At 37.9% G+C, this 23,276-nt stretch overlaps 1 protein-coding gene across 1 annotated transcript in view; it reads left to right on the plus strand.

The window, feature by feature from the left end:
- LOC131984784 (glutamate receptor ionotropic, kainate 5-like) overlaps positions 1-23,276 on the plus strand; it is a 246,158-nt gene that overhangs the window by 190,466 nt on the left and 32,416 nt on the right. Inside the window, 5 exon segments of the mRNA XM_059349754.1 lie at positions 721-882; positions 3,042-3,194; positions 8,149-8,253; positions 11,363-11,470; positions 11,563-11,766. Coding sequence (XP_059205737.1) covers positions 721-882; positions 3,042-3,194; positions 8,149-8,253; positions 11,363-11,470; positions 11,563-11,766 — 732 coding nt within the window.

A 23,276-nucleotide genomic window follows, 5' to 3' on the forward strand; every position in this document is an offset into this window, starting at 1 on the left:
AATACACATTGACCAGAAAGTCATAAAAAGGACCAAAAATTACAAAAAAAAAACAACAAAATTACAAAAAAGACAGAAATTGAACCAAAATTATGTAAAAATTACCAAAAAATACCCAATTGACCACAAACACCCACATTGACCAGAAAGTCGTAAAAAGGACCAAAAATTACAGAAAATTACCAAAAAAACAGAAAATGAACGAAACAGACACAGAATGACAAAAAAGACACAAAATGACAATAAAGACAAGAATTGATCAAAAAAAGTCGAAATAACGACCAAAAGTTACAGAAATACAGAAAATGACCAAAAAGGTCTTAAAAACTACCAAAAATGACCAAAAAGAGACACAAAATGACCAAAAAAAAAAGGAAAAAATTACCAAAAAGATACCCAATTGACCAAAAAGACCCAATTTGACCAGAAAGTCGTAAAAAGGACAAAAAATTTCAGAAAATTACCAAAAAAGTCTTAAAAACTACCAAAAAAACCCACAAAATTAACAAGAGAGTCATAAAAATTACCAAAAAAAGACACAAAATGACCATAAAAGATGTACAAATGACCAAAATAGACACACGTGAAAAACCCCTATCAAGCTCTTTGTTTGTTCCTGTCTTCCTCCATCTTCTGCTTTTCTTTCATCCCTCTCTTTCCTCCCCATGGTAGTTTAAATGGATGATGATATACTGTCTCTCTGTGTGTTTCTGTCCTCAGGACTTCCCTCTGCTGCGGCTGGACGATGTGGTGGACGACCAGTCCAACATCCTGGGTTTCTCCATGCTCAACAGCAGCCACCCGTTCTACCTGGAGTTCCTGCGCAGCCTCAACCTGTCCTGGAGGGAAGGCTGCGACATCAGCCCATACCCGGGGCCAGCGGTGAGACACCAAACCAAACCAAACCAAACCAAACCAAACCACACCACACCAAACCAAACCAAACCACACCACACCAAACCAAACCACACCACACCACACCAAACCACACCACACCAAACCACACCAATCATTTTTTGGATCATTTTCTTTCTCTTTTGGTCATTTTCTGTCTTTTTTGGTCATTTTCTGTCTTTTTTGTCTTTTACGCCTTTATAGGTAATCCTGTCTCTTATTTGGTCATTTTTATGTATTTTTTTGGTGATTTTTTGTCTATTTTGGTAATTTGAAATCTTTGTTTTAGGTTGTTTTGTGTCTTTTTGGTTATTTTACGTCTTTTTTAGGTAACGTTTACGTCTTTTTGTCATTTTGTGTCCCCCGACTCTCTGTCTGCCACTTCTTGTTCCTTCCATCCACTAAAGATGCCTCCCTCCCTCTCTCCCTCCCTCTCTCCCTCCATATTGTTTTTGTTGCTTTCGGTCCATCACTTACATCTCACTGTTTTTAGCAGTAACCAGGGATATTGTCATTTTGTGTCTTTTTTGATCATTTTGTGTCTTTTTTTTGTCATTTTTTGTGTATATATATTTGACACAAAATGACCAAAAGCAGAGCAGTGTTGGTGCCCCGTGTGAGGCCAAAGTGCAGCATGTGATTCAAACATCTCTTAACTTCCTGCATCAGGTTTTAACTGAACTATGTCACTTCCTGTAGTTATGTCGTCCTCCTAACTACTTCACTTCCACCATTTACATAATTTACTTCCTCTTTAAACTGTCTTTTAGAGCCCAACCAGGAACTGTTTGGCCCTAACCTTAGAGAAGTGCTGAGGGAGCAAAAATTCAACCAAACTGTAGCAGAACTTTGGGTTTATGTGTTAGGATGTTTGTGGACTGTGAAAAAACTTGACAAATAAATAAATTTCTCTTTTATTTGGCTTATGAAGTCATGTGAGGCCTGACAGAACAAGTCTGAGAGTAACTGGCAGAGAAACAGGCAAACTTCCTACTGTAAAGGATGTTTTCTTTGCTTGTTTTTATCTTTTTGAATCTTTTTCTGATAATAATAATAAACATCTGAAGTAAGAGCGGAGTTGTCGTCGTGTTAAATGTTTTGTCTCGGAGCCAGCAGTCATTTCAGTCTGAAACTCATCAAGTAATGAGCGTAATCATCACAATAATAAAGTTCATTACAATCACAACAATCACATTTATGGCTCTTATGCAACTCCGTCAAGCACCTTAAGTGAATAAATATGAGTAATAAATCCCCGGGGGATTGAAACAAACTCACTCGTCATTATTGTTCTCTTTATTAAAGATGTCTGTTATTGTCTCGGCTCATATCAGAGACACAGAGGAGACAAACAGGAGGAGGAGATCTGTCCTGATGACTCCTTTTATTACAGAGGAGGAGGAGGAGGAGGAGAGATACAGAAAGAGAGAACTGTGGAGGAGGAATGAAAGATATATATTTACATATAATGAAAGAACGAATATATTTTGTTCGAACATTATTTTTGCTCACAGACAGACAGACAAACAGACAGACAGTTGTCATTTTACATCTTTTTTAGGTAATTTGACGTCTATTTTGGTAACTTTGTGGCCTTTTTTTTTCATTTTGTGTCCTTTTTTGGTCATTTTGTTTCTTTTGACATTAAAGGATTCAAAAGTATCACCAACTATTTATTTTTGGAATGATATCCACAACTAAACCTGAAAGCATCTAGGGTTTTTAAAATGTTATTTAAGCTTATTTTGATTTCAAACTACTATCTTTAAATGTGTGATTAACTCAGATATTTAACTGCATCTAACATTTACACAAGAAAACGTTTCACGTTTTATGTCTTTTTTTGGTCATTCTGTGACTTTTTAACATATTTTTTGGTCCTTTTTACATCTTTTTCAGTGATTTTTACATCTTTTGTTGGTACTTTATGACTTTGTTTTGTTAATATTTCTTAATATTATTTGTTTTTTATTTCATTTGGTGTCTTTTTTCGATCATGTTAGTTCTTTTTTGGTGATTTTACGTCTGTTTTTGGTCTTTAATGACTCGTATTTGCCAAGAGTAAGACGAGTTGAACTCCTCAGTTGACATTTCATCCTAAAAATCTTCTTTTGCTGACCGTTTTCTTGTCGTTCTGTGTGCTGCAGCTGTCGTCGGCGCTGATGTTCGACGCCGTCCACGTGGTGGTGAGCGCCGTGCGGGAGCTGAACCGCAGTCAGGAGATCGGCGTGAAGCCGCTCAGCTGCACGTCTCCGCTCATCTGGCAGCATGGGACCAGCCTCATGAACTACCTGCGCATGGTAAACACACACACACACACACACACACACACACACACACACTTGAGTCAGCCTTACTGCTGCCAGTTTGTCCCGGGAGCCAATTTTTCCCCTAAACCTCCATTTAAAAGACGTGTATGAAACTGCTGACACGGCACTTCCAGATGCAAACAAGGTCATTCATTGCTCTCTGTGTTACCATTTCTAAAGCATTAAGGTTTAATAGTTTTAAAGTTTTCGGAGACTAGAAAAACTGTGTTTATCATGCAAAAAACTGGTGAAAGAGACAGCTTCTTGGCTGGTTCGTTTGGCTCGCAGCTCTCATTGGAATGAACTAGTGCCATCTTCTCATAACAAGCCTGTGGTTTTCTCATCTGACTCCAACAGTCTGATGTTTTAGATACATTTTATTATCATGTTTTCAGTACAAAGATTGATCCTGTGTGTTTTAGACTAGTATTTCTGCATACTAGGGTCTCTAAACAGTCTGTGAGCTGCAGAAATCGGGTCTGACTGGAAATCTGAGACTCTTGTGGATTCAATGAGCCCAATTTTATTTATTTTATATCTATATCTTATCAGGAAGGTGGTGAAATAACGGTCCAAAGTTGGGCTAAATTTTCACAAAGACATGCCCACTTTATGCAAGTTATTTTTACCTATTTTATGTGAATATTTGTGCACACTGAAGTCTCTAAACAGTCTGTGAGCTGCATAAATCAGGGGAGATAACAAGACTAAACTCTGTGTGAGAACCCTGGCTGTTTTTAGATGTAACATGCCCACTTTATGCACTTTTCAGATGCTGTTTACTGCAGAACCCATGCAGTGTTTCTCCTGCAGTAAAATGTGTTATTTCTCCTATTGCATGTGAATATTTGCGCACACTGGGGTCCCTAAACAGTCTGTGAGCTGCATAAATTGGGTCTGACTGGAAAGCTGAGACTGTTGTGGACTCAATGAGCCCAATCCCACAAGGTTCATCCTCATAGATTTGATATCCTTATGGGAGGGATAGCATTTATGATTCACCCCTTTTTACATTTTTGACGCCCTATTGCGTCGAGGCATCTCATAACTGTTTGCGATAAAAGCCCTACATTATTGGTGCCCCGTGTGAGGCACCATACATTTGTAATAAGGCATCCTAAAATCCCTACACTGTTTAATAACTGACCTGCAGATATCTGAATGAAAATAAGATCTATGCTTCCCCATGAGTCTCTTTGCAGACATGGTGATAACCTGCAGTAAAATGTGTTATTTTGGCCTCTTGTTTGTGAATATTTGTGCATACTGGGGTAGTAGTAAGATCATTTTTTGATGTAAGATAATCACTCTTTACAGACATGCCCACTTTGTGCTGATCTGTTTTGCTAATTTTGTGCCTTTTTGGTCATTTTTACGTATTTGTTGGTGATTTTTTTTGTCATTTTGTGTCTATTTTGGTCATTTTCTGCATTTCTTTGGTCATTTTCTGTGTTTCTTTGGTCATTTTGTGTCTATTTTGGTCATTTTCTGTGTTTCTTTGGTCATTTTGTGCCTTTCTTGGTCATTTTTTACATCTCTTTTGGTTATTTTGTGTCTGCTTTGGTCATTTTTTTTGTATTTTTTGGATCATTTTCTGGGTTTTTTTGGTCATTTTCTGTCTTTTCTTATCCACAACATTGCAAGAGCAGCCTTGTTACAGAGCCTTAAAGCTTTAAAGGGACAAGGTTAAGGTGGATGGATGGGTCAACAAAGTGACTCTGACATGTGACACTTCTGTTCACATCCCGCTGGTTCCTTTTAACCACCATGTTCCTCTGCATGAGGCTTTAAAACACTTGTCTCTGCAGCTTAACAAACCACCGAGGTCAGAAGATGTTCACGTGGATCTGCTTTGTTAAGAAATGCAGCATGATATGTTTAGTTGTGTAGTTTAGTCTGGAGGACATGTTGATGTCTGACGTGTTGAGGCGAAGTCGTCGTCTAAAGATCAGAGCTGGACTGGACAGGTAGAGAGAGAGAGAGGGTAGAGTCTCTCCCTTTTTATCCTCTGGCATCCCTCCCTCTCTCCCTCCTTCTTTCCTCTTTCATTTCCATGTTCATTTAATTTATTCTCTCCTCCTCCCTGTTTGTGTCTGTGCAAAAAACATTCTCCCTTTTCATTTCATCTCTCCTCATTCAATAAGACGTGCATTGAGCCGACTTGCAGCAAACTTTTCAGCGTTTTTTGGTCATTCTGTGTCTTTGGTCATTTTTTGTAATTTTTTGGTGATTTTCTGTCTTTTTTGGTCATTTTACGTCTATTTTCTATTACTTTGTGTCTTTCTTTCCTCATTTTGTCTATTTTGGTCATTTTAAATCTTTCTTTTAGGTTGGTTTGTGTCTGCTTTTGGTCATTTAACATCTTTTTCTAGTAATTTTGTGCTTTTTTGGTCATTTTACGTCTTTTTTGTAACTTTATATCATTTTTGGTAATTTTACATCCTTTTTTTGGGTCATTTTGCGTAATTTTTGGACATTTTGTGTCTGTTTTTGGTCATTTTACGTCTTTTTTGGTCATTTTACATCTTTCTCTAGTAATTTTGTGCCTTTTTGGTAATTTTACGTCTTTTTTTGGTAACTTTATGTGATTTTTGGTAATTTTATGTGTTTTATTAGTCATTTTGTGCCTTTTTTGGGTCATTTTACATCTTTTTTGGGTAATTTTTATGTCTTTTTTTGTCATTTTGTGTCCCCCAACTCTCTGTCTGCCACTTCTTGTTCCTTCCATCCACTGAGGAGGCCTGATGCCTCCCTTCCTCTCTCCCTCCATATTGTTTTTGTTGCACTCGGTGCATCACTTCATCATCTCTACAATGTTTTTGGCAGCAACCAGAGACCTCTCTCTCTCTCTCTCTCTCTCTCTCTCTCTCTCTCTCTCTCTCTCTCTCTAGCAGCAGTTTTTGGGATGTGATTCATCTTGAGTCACACACACACACACCCACACACACACACACACACACACACTCATACTGTACGTGCACTCAGTTGTACATAACTCACATTAACTCAGGCACAAAAATTCTCGCTTGCCTGCACATGTATCACACAAACCTCCCTCACACTTATTTGCACATCCCTGCAGACACACACACACACACACACACACACACACACAGCAGCAGCATCAGTTCTGTTATGATCCATCAAACTGTCTCTCTGTCTGTCTCCGCTTCTCCTTCCAATATCATATTTTTCTCCTGCTTAATATTTCCATTCTGAATCAATGAGCATCTTTTTCTTTTTGTGTCACATTAACCCTTTGATGCACAACATATAAACACCTTCTAATGCACAACATGGGTCAAAAATGACCCGCATTCATTTTCCATTTTATTTAATGCCGGCTGCCTGTTTGAATATCTTTTTTTTTTATTACAACAGATCATTATATCCTTTTTTCCTTTCATACTTTATGAAGACAAATATTTTTTGTATTATTACATCAAGTTTACACACGTGCATTGGAAGTCTAGTGATACAAAAAGTGATTCACTAAATTAACACCTTGAGTAAATGTGTAACTATGTTTGTCTTATTTTGAAGGTTTAACTTTAAAAGAGTTGTTAGAACCACCAGATTACATTGGAAAATCACATATTTTAACATTTGAGACTTATTAGAGCCACCAAATAATAATTTCCATTGGAAAAACACCAATTTAACAAAATAGAATAGTTAATATTTGTGTCTTCTTTGTCAGGTTTTAAGTTGGTGACAACATATAAACACCTTCTAATGCACAACATGGGTCAAAAATGACCTTGTGCATTAGAAGCGTAGTGATAAAAAAATGATTTTTATTCAAAAAGTAAGAAATCAAAACAAAAAAGTAGGACGTATGATGATCAAAAACAAGTTTTTTGAGGAAAACCTGCAATACTGAATGATGAAATTAATTTATTGCAAAGATATAGAATATAAAAATTTAGTCGGGTCACTTTAGACCATGTTGTGCATCAAAGGGTTAAACTGCAGCAAGAACTGCAAGTATATCTACTAGTTGCAATGATTCATTTCTTTGCTAAAAGCAGTGATTCTGAATGCACATTCAGTGCAGGACAACCTGGTTATTTACTATCCTGTACACATGTACATTAAGGCAGCTGTGTTGTTATTAAAAAATAAACAGGCTCATTAGTCATCAGTGAGCTGTAGATCTGCAGCAGTAAAGAGAGAATCCTCATCGATTGAAGCAGCAGAATCCAAACTGAGTCAAAGTTTAGAAAAGTGGAAGTGACGGCCTGCACTAAAACAGCTCAGGAGTTAAATTCACAGAATGGTTTATGGTTTTAATACTACAACCGCCTGCCAGGCAGCAGGAGAGTTTATTTATGTTTGGGGATAGTTGGAAACTTGTTCTGGGTTTTAAGGCTCGGACACTCTGCAAAATTTGCGCCTGGATTAATTTATTTCCCCCAACAGGTGAAAAATGAATCCATGTGAATCAGTTCAACAGTCATGCAACTATTTGTAGCAACTTTGGTGCAAACATCACAACCCTCCTGAAGCTTTCAGATACATTTTATAAAACAAGTCCACCATCAACAGAAATCAGCTCCTTGGATTTAATTCTAACTGCTTTTGGTTCACCCTGCTCACTGGTGAGAGCCGTCAGTTAACATGTTCTCTCTCTGTCACTTTCTGTCTTTTTTTGGTCATTCTGTGAGTTTTTTTGTGTGTTTTTTGGTCACTTTCTGTCTTTTTTTTGTGAATTTTGTATCTTTTTTGGTCATTTTCTGTCTTTTTGTTATTTTTGTGTCTTTTTTTGGTAATTTTTTGTCTGTTTTTGGTCATTCTGTGTCTTTTTTGTGGTTTTTAAAGCTTTCAGATACATTTGTAAAACAAGACACAAACACGGAAATCAGCTCCTTGGATTAGCTTCTTGGCTCAGATGGTCAGTTAACATGCTGTCTCTCTCTCTGTCTGTTTGTCTGTCTGTCATCAGGTAGAGTATGACGGTCTGACGGGTCACATTGAGTTCAACAGCAAAGGCCAGAGGACCAACTACACCCTGAAGATCCTGGAGAAACACCCTGGAGGCCACAAAGAGGTCAGAGGTCACATGGGAGGCAGTTTAATTTGTAATCAGCTGCAGCATCTGACAGTTCAGCATTTAAAAAAATGGGATTTCCCCACAAATGCACTGATAAGAGTGATTTCATTTGTTTTTGGCCATTTCGTGTCTTTTTGGTAATTTTCTGTCTTTTTTTTTTATTAATTTTGTATCTTTTTTGGTAATTTCTTTGTCTTTTTTTGTTAATTTTTCACTTTATTTGACTCTTGTGTGAGATCTGAATCTGTCTTCAGGTTCCAGCTGCTGGTTTTGTTTTGTCGCTGGCTTCACAGTAAGCAGTTCTCTCATTCATCCGCCAATAAAATCGATGCACGCAGACTTTGTGCATGAGACTTGAGTCTTACTTTATGACCTCAGAGGAACATTAAAGGGTCAGAGGTCAGATGAGGTCACCACGGGGTCAAATGGGCTCATCAGTGGGGTTAAGTACGCTGTAAAAAGTGATTCCCTCCTGATTTATAGGAATAATTTAAACACAACTATCCAGCCAACAGACTCTCAGAGGAATCACAAGAATTATTGCTGCAGATCGTGTTAAGTTATCATGCTTCCAGCAAAGATAGATCCTGGATGTTGTAGACTAATATTCCTTCATACTAGGGTCTCTGCTGCATAAATCGGGTCTGACTGATTTTATTCAATCTTTATATAATCTTTTTGTTGGGAATGGGGTGAAATAACACTCCAGTTGGGCTAAAATGTCACAAAGGTAAAGCAGACATGCCCACTTAATGCTGGTTCTTTGCATTTAGTATAAAGTTAGCTAAATGTGATATTTATTGTGTTATATTTGTGCATACTAGAGTCCCTAAACAGTCTGTGAGCTGCATAAATCAGGTCTGACTGGAAAGCTGAGACTCTTATGGATTCAATGAGCCCAATTTTATTTAACCTCTATATTTTGTCAGGAAGGAATGGGGTGAAATAACACTTCAAAGTTAGGCTACATTTTCACAAAGACATGCCCACTTTATGCAAGGTATTTGTTTTACCTACTCTATGTGAATATTTGTGCACATGTGGTGGAAAATCTTAAGGAGACAACAAAGGTTTCTAGAAAGACAGCGCTGTGCAGGATTTATTGATTTATTGACAAGTATCACAAAACAGATACAATATTCAGGATACACAAAAACAGGTCCTTGGTTCGAACAGCAAGTCCCCAGTAATCCTATAACTGGTGCTATTATACCCAATGTTCGTGTGTCAGGTATCTTGCTTTCCTGTTATTGTTCCAAATGGTGCAGTGGGATTTCCTAAATCAGAGCTGCTCATATCTTAATCAACCAGAAGTTTCCTGTAAAGAGACTGTGACTGTTGGTCAGATTTCTGTGTGTTCATCAAAACATGTTTGATGCATATATTGTAACACATCTTCAAATTAATACACAACACACACTGGGGTCCCTAAATAATTTGTGAGTTTCATAAATCTGGCCATTTTCCATGGTTTTCTAGATAATAACCAAAATCATTATCAAGAAAAAAAAACATAGAAAATGTCTACATATCATCTCTTAAATTGAACTCTTATGAGCTATTTTACAGTTCTCCAAACAAATGTACCTTTAGTTGTACCAGGTATTAAAATGAACAAGAAATTGAAGAAAGCAAGGGGGGTCTAATATTTTTTTTCCATGACTGTATGTTTTAAACACGGTAACTTAGTGATTTGTTATTAAGATTTGGAAACAAAATGACTTGTTTAAGATGAAGAGAAAAAGAATGATTCGGTGTTTTCATGAACCTGAAAAATAATTCAAGACCGGTTATTGATCACAGACTGAAAAAGCTATCCCTGAAAGTTGAAAGTGGTGTTTTGCATTGCAGTCACGGTGCAGAAAAGTTTGATTTTGTTGGGTAAACAGATGGAAAAGGATGGACATGATTAAAGGGAGGAGAGGACGGGATGAGTCTGGGGGGCGTGGCTCAGGCTGTTTATCAGCCACCCCAACAGGTATTAGATACACAAACAAGAGGTTGCGGGAGGTCAAGGGGTCAGAGGAGGTCAGGTTGTTGGTGTCAGGTCAGCAGAAGACTGTTTACCTGCTGCAGCTCGTATTTATGACCTGATTTAACTTGCTGAAGGAGGCGGGAGGAGCCGGATCCTCCCTCATCGATCCCAGCATTGATTCTGCAGCTTGTTGTCCCCATCTGTCTCTCTGCCTCATAACACACTTTTATCATTTCTATCTATTTATCTGCTGCCCTTTGTCCTTACTTCCCCCCTCTTTAAAATCCTCCCCTCTGCAGTTTTCTCCTGGTTCTCTCTGGCGTCCACATAAATCTCCCACCCTTTCCTCTTTTTCACCTTCTAACTCAGGGGTCGGTAACCTTTACTAACAGAAAGAGCCATTATCGGCCAAAATAACAGAAAAACTTGAGCTGCAAACCTTATTTTGAGCCTTCGAATGAAGATAAAACAGCCTATTAGGTCTAAATTAGCCTACCAAGCAAGGAGTCTTCGATAAAAATGACCAAAAAAGACACAAAATGACCAAAAAATATCCAAAATGACCAATAATATGTAAAAAAAAAAAAAAAAAAAAAAAGAATAAATAAAAAAAGACACAAAATGACCAAAAAAATACACAGATTTACCAAAAAAAAAACACTGAATGACCAAAATAGACAGAAAATGACCAAAAAGACAGAAAAAGGACCAAAAAAGGCACAAAATTACAAAAAGAAAGAAAATGACCAAAAAGGGGACAAAAATTACCAAAAAAGAAAGAGACAAAATGACAAATAAAGACACAAAATCACCCAAAAGATGAAAACTTGACCAATAAAAACACAAAATGACCAAATAGATGTAAAAATGATTTTAAAAAAAGACACAAAATGACCAATAAAGACACAAATGATCAAAGAAAAAGACAGAAAATGAACAAAAAATAAAGAAAATGACCAAAATAGATGCAAAAAAAAACACAAAAAAGACACAAAAGGACCAAAAAAGATGTATAAATGACCAAACAAACACAGAAGATGATCGATAAAGACACAAAATGACCAATAAAGATATAAAAACTAAAGCAGCAGGTTGCCTACCCCTGTTCTAACTTCTCTCTGTCTCCTTCAGATCGGCATCTGGTACTCCAACAACACGTTGGCCATGAACTCAACGTCCCTGGACCTGAACGCCTCGGAGACGCTGGCCAACAAGACGCTGATCGTCACCACCATCCTGGTAACCAGTCAGACATGTTCACACAGTGATGATGATGATGATGATGATGGTTGTTGTTCAGCTGCTATAAGACGTGACTTCCCCTCCGACAGGAAAACCCGTACGTGATGCGTAAGTCCAACTACCAGGACTTCCAGGGCAACGACCAGTACGAGGGCTTCTGCGTGGACATGCTGCGGGAGCTGGCCGACATCCTCAAGTTCAACTTCAAGATCAAGCTGGTGGACGACGGGCTCTACGGGGCCCCGGAGCCCAACGGCAGCTGGACCGGCATGGTGGGAGAGCTCATCAACCGGGTGAGTGCTGCGATACGTCGTGACTTGTGGTGCTGAGACAAGACACCTTCTGTCGTTTAGGTTGGAGAACTTGCTAGTCAGAAAGGAGTGAGACAAAGAGTTCAGACGATCCAAAGGGAAAGTTTAGTTTGTCCAGTTTTTCTCGACTCCTGAGTGATAAAGAGGATATTGTTGTTGTTTCTTTTAAGTAAAAGACTTAACCCTTTGATGCACAACATATAAACACCTTCTCATGCACAACATGGGTCAAAAATGACCCTCATTCATTCCCAGTGTTATTTAATACTTGTTTGAGTGTTTCTGTGCTCTATCTTTTGATATCAACCTTTTTTATGATTGAATATTCCAAGTATTCTTAAAAATATCTTGTTTTTTTTGATAACAACAGATCATTATTTCCATTTTGCCTCTCATACTTTATGAAGAAAAAACGTTTTTTGCAATATTACATAGCTAACTTCTTGGCTAAGTAGCTTGCTAAGCTAACTACTAAGCCAAGAAGTTAGCTAAGTAGTTAGCTTAACAATCTACTACAAGAGTAATGAGACAAAATGGGATTTTTTTTTTTAAATGAATTAAGGAAAACATATAAATTAGGAAAACCTAGAATACTGAATGATGAAAATAATTTATTGCAAAGATATAGAACATAAAAACTCTGTCGGGTCACTTTAGACCATGTTGTGCATCGAAGGGTTAATAATGGTTCACTGCTCAGTCTGATGGGTCTGCAGAAAGTCCAGCTGCTTCCTCCTCTGCCCCAACTGACTCCCAAATGACTCTTATAATATTTTATTTCATTCGTTTTTTAGATTTATGCACTTATTGCATCATTGACTTGAACTTCCAGCAGCATTTATTCTTGTTTTATTGTTTTTATTGATGTTATTTTTAACTTTTGTTCATCTCTGGTTGCTTTTAAACATCCTGTATAAATAAACCGCATTTGATTTGCTTTGGAAAGAAGGAAATCTAAAAACTGATCGATGATTCGATCAGCAGTAACTTGATTTCCTGCGACCAGGCGGCCACTCTGGGATGGAAAGTAAAACCAGCACAGAGACCAAAAGCTGCAGGTCCACAAAAACAGTCCAAAGAATTTTGCCATTTAATAAATAAAGTGATTAATCAGTGACAGTAATTTTAATAATTAAAAACAAAGTTGTCCAGTCTTTGCAATCATGTCCCCACGTTTTAAAACATGTGCTTCTAGGTGTAAAACCCCAAATGGAAAGTTTGCAAACACAAAGTCCAAACCTGTCAGTGGTGGAAAAAATATTCAGATCATTTACTGCAGTAAAATTACAAACCCTACACTGTTAAATTACTCCACTACAAGTTAAAGTCCTGCATTCAAAACACGCCACTGCTCGTTAAGAAGAGTAAGAAGGAGTCGAAGCGGCACAGTCCTCCTGCAGCAGTCTCTCCCGGCTGCAGAGCCAGAGGGGATGTTAATCCCTTAGCATCCAGTCTGCAAATTGCTAACAGGCTAACAGTTAGCTCGGTGGCAGTACAGTGTGTATGTGCTGCTGCTGCAGGAGGTGTTCACTTAGCGATCTCTGTTTGTTTACAACAAGCACCAGACACTATGTGCACAGTTAGCGATGCTGTTAATTCACGATTACTATGTTTATGATCAGCGGAGACATGCATAATTAGCCATGCTGCTTTGTTTATGATCAGCTGCTGACGTTGTGCACAGTTAGCGAAGGCGGCCACAGTTGAGTCTCCCATGTTTAATCCATCGCATATGTGACGTCACAGTTGAAACTCTCGCTAAAAGATTATGCAACGGTCGAAAACCATACATCACCTCCAGAGTCTCGTAAGTCCCCCTAGTGGAAAGTTTAGTTACTTTCCACCACTGAAAAACCTTTTAACAGCCTTTTTGTAGAGGAGGACTGAAAAAACTGTCCTCACATTCAGGGAGAACAACTGAGAGATTGGTCTTCACAGGAATAGACTGCAAGAGTGCACACACACACACACACACAGTACACACACACAATACACACAAACACACACACACACACAATACACACACACACAGACGCTTGCCGACTCTTCTCCTTATCGTCTTTACTTTCTCTTGCAGCTTTGTCGCAGGCAATTCTCTGCACAGCTTTAATTAGACTCAACTTGACTTAAAATGAGCCACTTTCGCAGAGAAAACAACTAACGGGGGAAATTGGGCTTCAGCTGAGCCACTTAATACCTCCTCAGCATCTCCGTGTGTTTGTGCCGCTCGGGGCCGAGCAGCTCTCCAACGCTCCACCACTTGTATAATTGCTTGACTCTCGTGTTGCAGTTAAGGGTGCCATCACTGTCAGCCGCTCCGAGCCCACGTTTGGCGCCCCTCACGCCGCCTGTTGCCATAACAACTAAAGCAGAACCGGTGCAATCATTCGCCTGGACAGACTGTGTGAAATATTGTCTGATGACTGTACTTAAACTTAATGAACTCTGTGAAAGAAAAGAAGAGTCAAATCCAGTTCATGTGTTTTCTGACAGTTTCAAGTGTCAGCAGTGTCTGAATATTAGTCCGATAAGTTGTAAAGAAAAAAAACCTAAAGAAAAAGTAAAAACTTTTACAGTAACACTTACCATCAATTGCAATAAACAACTGTTTTGTTCATTATTTTACAGGTAAATTCTTTAAAAATGCAGATAATATACAGTAAATATCTGTATGTATATATATATCTGTGTTTTGCAGCTTTACATTCAATTTAAAGACATTTAAATTTATTAATAAAATTTTACATTCAGTAATGTGATGTGTATTTTTTGTATTTTTACATAGAATTCACTGTAATGTGTTATTATTATTATTAATTATTATTATTAATAATAATAATAATAATATATATTATATTAATCACCACAACCAAGTGTAGCATGAGATGTGTGTTTTAGTGTTTTTATCTGTTTGTTTTTTTAAGTTTTTATTTGTTACTTTTATGTTTTTTGTGTGTTTTTTGTAAATGTTTGTGTTTTTTGTGTTTGTAATGTGTGTGTTCTGTTTTTTTAATGTTCTTTTTTTTGTGTGTGTGTTTTTTTGTGTTTCAAAATGTTGATCCAGTAAGTCAAAATGACAAAAAAAAGTTGAAGAAAAACAGGGTTAGGTTTTAAAATTCATTCTTCTGGGTATAACTGCCAACAATGGGACAGAAATTAATACTTTTTATTTTGTTGGGATAGCTACAAATTCCAGTGCATTACCTTTGGTTGGAATAAGTACAAGCCGTTCATGAGAGCAGCTCTTTAATTGGACATTGAGGGTTGCAGTGCATGTGTACTGACTATTCTTTAAGGAGCCTTAAGCAGCTCTTCTATGTGTCCAACTCCATTATTGTATCTGGAGCAAATGACTGGCTGGACGCCGGCCTGATGACTTGTCTCTGCCTGTAGTGGTCAGACAGTTTTAACTGCAGTTAAAGCTGCAGCATGTTGCACTTCTTTCCTTCCTGCGGTACTTTGGCAGTTCATTAAGTCCATTAAAACGTGCCTGGCATAGCGATCCCACAGTAATCCCCCCGTAATAATAATAATGAGGTAAGAGCTTTCTCATTTACACCCCCTGCATTTGTAAAACGTCGGCGTGAACATAAACCGGACCAGAGGAATAATGTTTTACCTCAGTCTGGAGCCCTCTAAGGTTATTAGAAGAGAAGGTAAACTGCAGAGACTCACTGTAATGTTTCTAAACCGTAAGACCACAGAATACTTAATGCAAAGTCTACTTAATACTACTTAATAACACTATGTTCTGATGGGGCCTCTGGGCCGGTTTGTTTTTACCGTCTTTACTAAAAGGTCCACTTGCACTGCAGTATAGTAACTCAAGTAGTTACTGAACTTGTTTTGCTGTCAACACATTTGTTATTATTAGGGCCGGGACTCGATTAAAAAAATTAATCTAATTAATTAGAGGCTTTGTAATTAATTAATTGAAATTAATCACATTTTAATCGCATATGAATATTTGACCTGAGAACAGTGAGAAGTAATTTTTTTCACATGGATTTTTAGTATACCATTGAATAATGACTGAATACATAAGCTTAAGCAACAAAAATATTGTTTATTTTTGTTCAAGTCCAACAGACCAGTGCATTTTTTTGCCATTAAGTGTAGCAATAGCATATTTAGAAATATAGTACATTTCATAAATGCAGGTAGCCTATAGGTAGGTAGACCTTCTGTAATCTAGAATACTTTGGTTTTTTTAAGTAAAACACAATCCACGCTAGCTACCACACTAGCCGCGAGCTGCACGCTGGCTACCACACTAGCCGCTAGCTGCTATATGTTTAGCGTCGAGGTGATACTTGAGGCTGGATTTGCTGCGGTGATATGTGAATTTGGTTTGTTGTTGTCTGAACTCCGCCTGAAACTCATCCAGTGAGAAACGTTCTGCAGTGCAAAAATAAGTGTGATTAAAATGCGTCATTTCTTTTAACGCTTTAATTTTTGTGTAATTAATTAATCTTAATTAACGCATTAAAGTCCCGGCCCTAGTTATTGTCATGTGTTTGTTCATGTGAGAGAATCGATGCATGTCTGTCTGTCTCTACGCAGCAAATCTCTCACTAGTGGACTAATCAGCACCATCCATTTCATTTTAAAAGATATTTTTGGACATTTTTCATGGGATTATAATAGTCCAAAAATGGCTGCCATATTTTGTAAAAGGTATTTATCTTACCTCTCAGGGTGAATTTTCTTTTTTCTAACTGCAAATGTTTCATTAATTCATTCATTAAAGCTTGATACACTGGGGAAAAAAAATATTATTTCAATCATCTATATAAATTCTACAAAGAAATACCAATTCAGTGCTTTTACTTTAAAATATCAGTTTTTCATGTAGTGAAAGGGTCGTAAATTTTAAATCTGAGACTACACAAAAAACTAAAAATGCATCAAAATCAATTTTGTTCTTAATCTTTGACATATCCAAAGCTGTGATAAAAACCAATGCCCCAGCCAAAAAAATATTTATTATATGGAAAGTAAATGGGGTGCACTTATATAGCGCTTTTATACTACGCTCATTCACCCATTCACACACACATTCATACTGGTGGCCGAGGCTACCTGCCACCATTGGAAATTCATTCACACACCGATGAATGCAGCATCAGGAGCAATTTGGGGTTCAGTATCTTGCTCAAGGATACTTCGACATGAAGACTGCTATGGTCGGGGATCGAACCACCAACCTTCCGGTTACTGCACGAACACTCTACGAACTGAGCCGCCCTAAGAAAGTAACTTTCTTTGAAAAACAGTGACATTGTGCAATCACACTGGCATTTAAAGGGTTAAAATCCTTAAAATCTTTTTAATGTTTGGTAGTTTTGAGCAGGGCAGAAGTTGTTTAAGAGGTTTATGCAGAAAAGCTTCATTAGTTGATATTTCCAAGTAAAATGTAATTGAGGGACATCAGTGAATCTGCAATTTACTTGTGTATTTTCATTAAATAAATATTACTTAGAAACAGCCTGAGTAAAGATTACAAACACTTTCTGTGTGGAAAAACTTGCCTAGTTTCTTTTTTTGGTCATTTTGTATCTTTTTTTTTTGCAATTTAGTGTCTTTTTTGGTCATTGGTGTCATTTTTTGTAATTTTGTGTCTTTTTTGGTAATATTGATTCTTTTTTTGGTCATTTTGTGTCTGTTTTGGTAGCATTTTGTCTGTTTTTAGTAATTTTGTGTCTTTTTTGGTAAATTTGTGTATTTTTTTGGTAATTTTGCATCTTTTTGGTAATTTTGTATCATTTTTGTAATTTTGAACCTTTTATGGTAATTTTGTCTTTTTTTGGTAATTTTGTATTTTTTGTCATTTTGTGTCTTTTTTGGTAATTTTGTTTCTTTTTGGTAATGTTGAGTCTTTTTTTTTTTTGGTCATTTTGTATCTTTTTTGTAATTTTGTATCATATTTGATAATTTGGTGTCAAGGCTTGTTTTTAAAGTAAATGTCACTCAGTGTAGACTGGAAGATATTTTTGTTTCCAGTTCAGCAGAATTATTCTTCTCGCTAACAGTGTCACAAAACCAATCACATTCTTCTGGTTGTTTGGTAAAGAGAGCTCCATGGCAGCTGACCCAACCCCAAACATCGCAAGAACTGGGTCTGGTTTAATATGTTTCTGGAAAATCTCAGATAAACTTCTAAATATATCTTAACCCAATAGGTGGCGATGCTTGTACAAGTCCAAAACATATGGTCCAATGAGGCGGGGGCCAGTCCACAGCGATCACAGGGTGGGTTTACAGTTCTGAGCCTTAGTCCATTGGTTTTCTGAGATTTCCACTGCAAGGTCCTCCTGCCGAGCTTCTTTTAAATGTTCACTTGTGGCTGTGCAGTTCATTTGTGACAGAATGTTATAAATCTTAGATATAGACCATTTCTTTGATGGATCCAGTAGGAGTACTGAGTTCATTATGTACTATGTGGGGCCGATCAGGGAAGGACAGGAACTTTTCCTTAACAAAACTTAAAGAAGTCTCTACTCTGAATGCAGAATTTTACTTGTTTTCTGGACATTTTTCATGCTTTATTTGTAGATAATAACAGAGAGAGGTGGAAAGAGGAGAGTGAGGGGAAGGCATTCAGCAAAAAAGCCTCAGGCTGCACTCAAGTTTGTGAAAAAACAATTTCATTGCTTGTTTTATATCGTCATTCACTGCTGACTCCTCGCTCCTCCAGCAGGTATAGTGGCTGAAAGTGATCAACAACTGCCTCAGTTCAGTAGTAAAGGCATTTCCTGCACACAGCTAAGATAAAAACAAGCCTCACCTCATCTGTTGAGGTCACATTTTGACGTGTGCAGCTCATGTGCATCACTGAGCCTGTTGCTTTTCATTTTTGGTGCCCCGTGCGAGGCACCCCTGACGAAACAAGGCTGCCATTAATGTTACTGTCCATCATCAACCGCAGCAGAAATAACAACTACTGCTGCTTTGTATACCTGCTCCAAAGTTCCAGACATGAAGGAAAACCAAACGCAGTCATGTGTAGTAAATAATATGATGCCGGAGATGCACACAGCTCAGTGAATTTGGTTGGTGTCTGGATGACTGCTGGTACAGCAATAATGCATCAGTATGAAGCCAAAATAAAGTGATTTAGCTGTAATTTAATGTCAATTAAAGTATCAAAAACATGCTAGAACAGCTTCAACACGAGGCTGATTTGGAAAAAGTGTGAATTCATGCTTTGTCAGCTCGGTCTGCAAGAACACAAGATAACTACTTTTGAAATGTTCGTTTTCTGAATAGTCTGGTTGGATCAGACTTTTAAATCAATGGCTATAATTTATTAGGGAGTTATTTATGAATTGCTTAACAGTGTAATGAGTTTTAAGGAGGCAGAAAGGTTTAGATAATTTCAGCTATAAATTAAGGTTTAATGGTTTCATGTAATTTGGCAAATGTTATGGGTTTTTACGCATCAGTATGAAGCCAAAATAAAGTGATTTAGCTGTGATTTTATGTCAATAAATGGATCAAACAACGTTAAAAATAACTACAACATAATGCTGGTGTGTAAAAAATCTGAATTCATGCTTTGTCTGGTCGGTCTGCAAGAACAAAAGAGAACTACTTTTAAAATGTTCGTTTTCTGACTGTAGTCTGGTTCGTTCAGAGTTATAAATCAATGGATAACAGTTTAATGAGTTGTAGGATTCAGAAAACTGAGTTCCACTGAGTTTTTTTTACGCTTTAATCAGTATGAACCAAAAATAAAGTAATTTAGCCGTGATTTAATATCAATAAACACACAGAAATAACTACAACTTAATGCTGATGCGTTGTATGGTGTGTTTGCAAAAACACAAGAAAATTACTGTTAAAATGCTTGTTTTCTGAATGCAGTTCAGGATGATCAGAGCTACTATATGCTTTCTACTACAGCAGTATGTACCCAAAATACAGATATTTTGCTGTAATTTAATTGCAGTAAACAGGACAAAAAGATGCAGAAATAAAAACGTATTGATGCCAACGTGTAAAAAGCACAAGGATGAACAAAATGTTTTCTGGATAGAGTTGGGATTGATCAGAGCTGCAGAAACTCTCAACTCCTGCTATTTATTGTTGTTTGTCACCTCCGACATCTAATTGAAATTGAGGACATGTTGTTTGGTGGTGGCTGTCTGGAGGGTCAGACTGTGTCGCTGCAGGTCCTCTAACAAGTCTAGAAGTGTAAACATGAACTGGGTGCAGAAAGCTTTTCCACCATAATGCAAAGAACGGCAGCGCTGTTTGTCACGTCCACGCTCCTGTCTCATTCTGCTAATAACACACACATTATGTGTTCGCTACATATAATGGCAATGATAATGGTGATGGTGGCTGATGATTGTGAAGCGTGTGTGTGTGTGTGTGTGTGTGTGTGTGTGTGTGTGTGTGTGTGTGTATGTCTCAGAAAGTGGAAATTGGGAACACAAGCAGGCCATTAAGGGGCTAATCAACGGCCTTTTTTTTCTTACTAATTATACAGAGCTGTTTCAATTACACTGCGGGATCCCTCAGCATGAACACACACACACACACACACACACAGGCCAGCAGGTATTCACACACTTTTATCTGTAGCCAGAGACTCTTTAAGCCTTTTATGTAAATGTGTTAAAAATTACGTTTTTCATTGCTCTCTCTCTCTCTCTTTGTGGCTACCTCGATCTACCATCTCTCTCTCTTACACACAGACACACACACACACACACACACACACACACACACACTCTTTCCATCTGTGACCTTCTCTCAACCGATGTTTTTCTCATCACAAATTTAAGAGCTGGTAGCTTTTTAAACAACCATGGGCTTTCACACACACATAAACAACATACACACACGCACACATACACACACACATACACACACTCCCTATAAGGCCCGGGAGTCTGATGAAAGTGGGTGAAATTCGTTTAACAAGTGTCTACTCGTTAATCAATTAAGTGTTAATTAAGGAGCAGCGAGGTGTCTGGGGTCCAGATAAACGCTCCACTCTGGATCCACTCCGTGTCTCTCTGTTGACTTTAAACTTAATGAGATTATCTTTCAACTTTAAATTCACTCTGCCGTGTTAAACCACCAAGGTTAAATCCATCATTCATGTGTAGACGCATGCTGGGGAGGAGAAAAAAAAACCCACATTAAAAGGTGCACTTTCTTGTTTGTTTACTCTCTTTAGGTTACAGCAACACGGACTGTATGAGCAGCCGCACAAGGGTTTAAATTAATTAGGACAGAAAAACATGTTCTCCTCCATGAACAACAGCAACAACTACAAAAGTGTCACTAAAATATACAGTATTGTGTTGTGAGATTATCATGAGAAAGTTTCTGCAGTAAGAGGAGATTAGGCTGAATCACTTAATATTTACTTCATGTTTTTTTCATGTTTCTGTTCATTTATTTCCCTGTTTTTGTTTATACTTTATATAATATAAGTCGACTGTGCAAGCAGCTTAGTACAATCCATATTTACACTGATTGTGAGGCTGAAGCCTCTAGTTGCAGTAGTAAATATAGCGAGGAAGAAAGTCAGGAAACTTAGTATAAAAAGGGAAAAAACTCCACATAAGGAGGAGGTCAGGGTGGACAAAACAAAAGAAGGACTTTGACCCGTTGTTGGGATGCATTTTATGGGCTGAAATATGCACCACCAGAATCTGAATTTGAATTATTTATATTTGAATTTGAATTGCTTAACTTGAATAATTGCATTAAAATCTGAATTTGAATCACATAATTTGAATTTGTATTGTTCAATTTGAATCATTGCGTTAAAAAAACTGAATCTGATTTGTAATTTGAAATTTATTTCATTAGTTTGGAACCGAACATTCAGTTCTCAAAATTCAAATTCAGTTTGCAAAATTCAATTTCAATTTTCTGCGACAAACATCCGGGTAGTTGAGGCAGAGCAACCAAGCACAGAAAGCGGAGGTGCTGATTGGCTGAAGAGGCGATATGGCAACCGGGTGGCAACAAATGTAAAAAAAAAAAAAAACTGAGATGCTGATTAGCGCAAATCTTTGTTTTATATGTATGGATGTATCTTGCATGTGAGATTTTATTAAATCAGTTTATCAACCTTATGAGAATAACTTCTTAAAAACTTGTGTACTGATTTGATAAAACCCTGATTGTGAGGGCAGAGTGGAGGGATTTCCTGGTGTGCAGGATCTGGAGGTCCTCCTCCACCTGCATGAATCACCCGTAGACGTGCTCGGCCTTAATGTGAGCGTGTCCTCTCCTGAGACCGCTACGAGCTCCGTGATTTACCCGCTGAGTCAAACCAGGAACAAAAGCTCTTATCTGGCAGTTTCAGGGCCGTGCATCCCCCCGAGAGCTGCACAATAACAAGTCACTGTTAACTTGTAATGCATTCAGTAACAACTGCGACTTCTGTACAATAAAAATCAATATTTCATTAAAAGCCTCAGAATCTGTGCGAGGACGGTTCAAACATTCGGAACAAAGGTGCTGCCTTTAATTGCGCCCCGGGGCTGAAGAATCTGGAGCTCGGCCTCGTAATAAGAGACGGCTGTTTTATTGGAGGCGGGGGGGTCCGAGGGTCACTGCGACGGGCCACAAAATATCAGTCAGAGTCGACAGTAATCGCCGGCCGCACCGATGCCGTTAACCTTGAAAAACACACAAAGTGCACTTTAATGTGAGGGGCGGAGCCAACTGGTCAGCCATGAGCCGCTTCATGGTTGGTGAAGGAAGATTTTATTTACAGGAGAGAGAGAGAGAGAGTGAGAGAGTGAGAGAGAGAGAGAGAGAGAGAGAGAGAGTGAGAGAGAGAGAGAGAGAGAGAAAGAGAGAGCGAGAGGGAGAGAGAGAGAGAGAGAGAGAGAGAGAGAGAGTGAGAGAGAGAGAAAGAGAGAGCGAGAGGGAGAGAGAGAGAGAGAGAGAGAGAGAGTTAGGGAGAAAGAGAGAGCGAGAGTGAGAGAGAGGGAGAGAGCGAGAAAGAGAGATCGAGAGTGAGAGAGAGAGAGAGAGAGAGAGGGAAAGAGAGAGAGAACGAAGGAGCGAGACAGAGAGAGGGGGGGTATTTTTTCTTTGTCTTTCTTATTTGCTGGGACGGTTAGATTGTATGAATGATAGATTGATTGTAATTCAATGATTGTAAATATTGCTTTCTTTTATTGTTATTAGTTTTTCTTTTCTTAATTCCATCAAAAGAAATAATAGAATTATAATTAATTTATTGTAAACATTGCTTTCTTTACTGTTGTCATTTTTTTTTTTTTTAAACGTCTGACGCTTGCTTTGGCAATATGTACAGTGTTACGTCATGCCGATAAAGCCAATTGAATTTAATTTAATTTCACGAGAGAGAGAGAGAGTGAGAGATAATGATGTTATGACATATTTCATATATTATAAGATATAAGGACACAGAATCACAACTTGTGTTTTCCATTTAACCACTTCAGGATATCTGTTCGTCACAAACTCTGATAGCTTCACTCAGCAGCTGT

Source organism: Centropristis striata, chromosome 14, assembly GCF_030273125.1.
Source record: "Centropristis striata isolate RG_2023a ecotype Rhode Island chromosome 14, C.striata_1.0, whole genome shotgun sequence".
Taxonomy (NCBI): Eukaryota; Metazoa; Chordata; class Actinopteri; order Perciformes; family Serranidae; genus Centropristis; species Centropristis striata.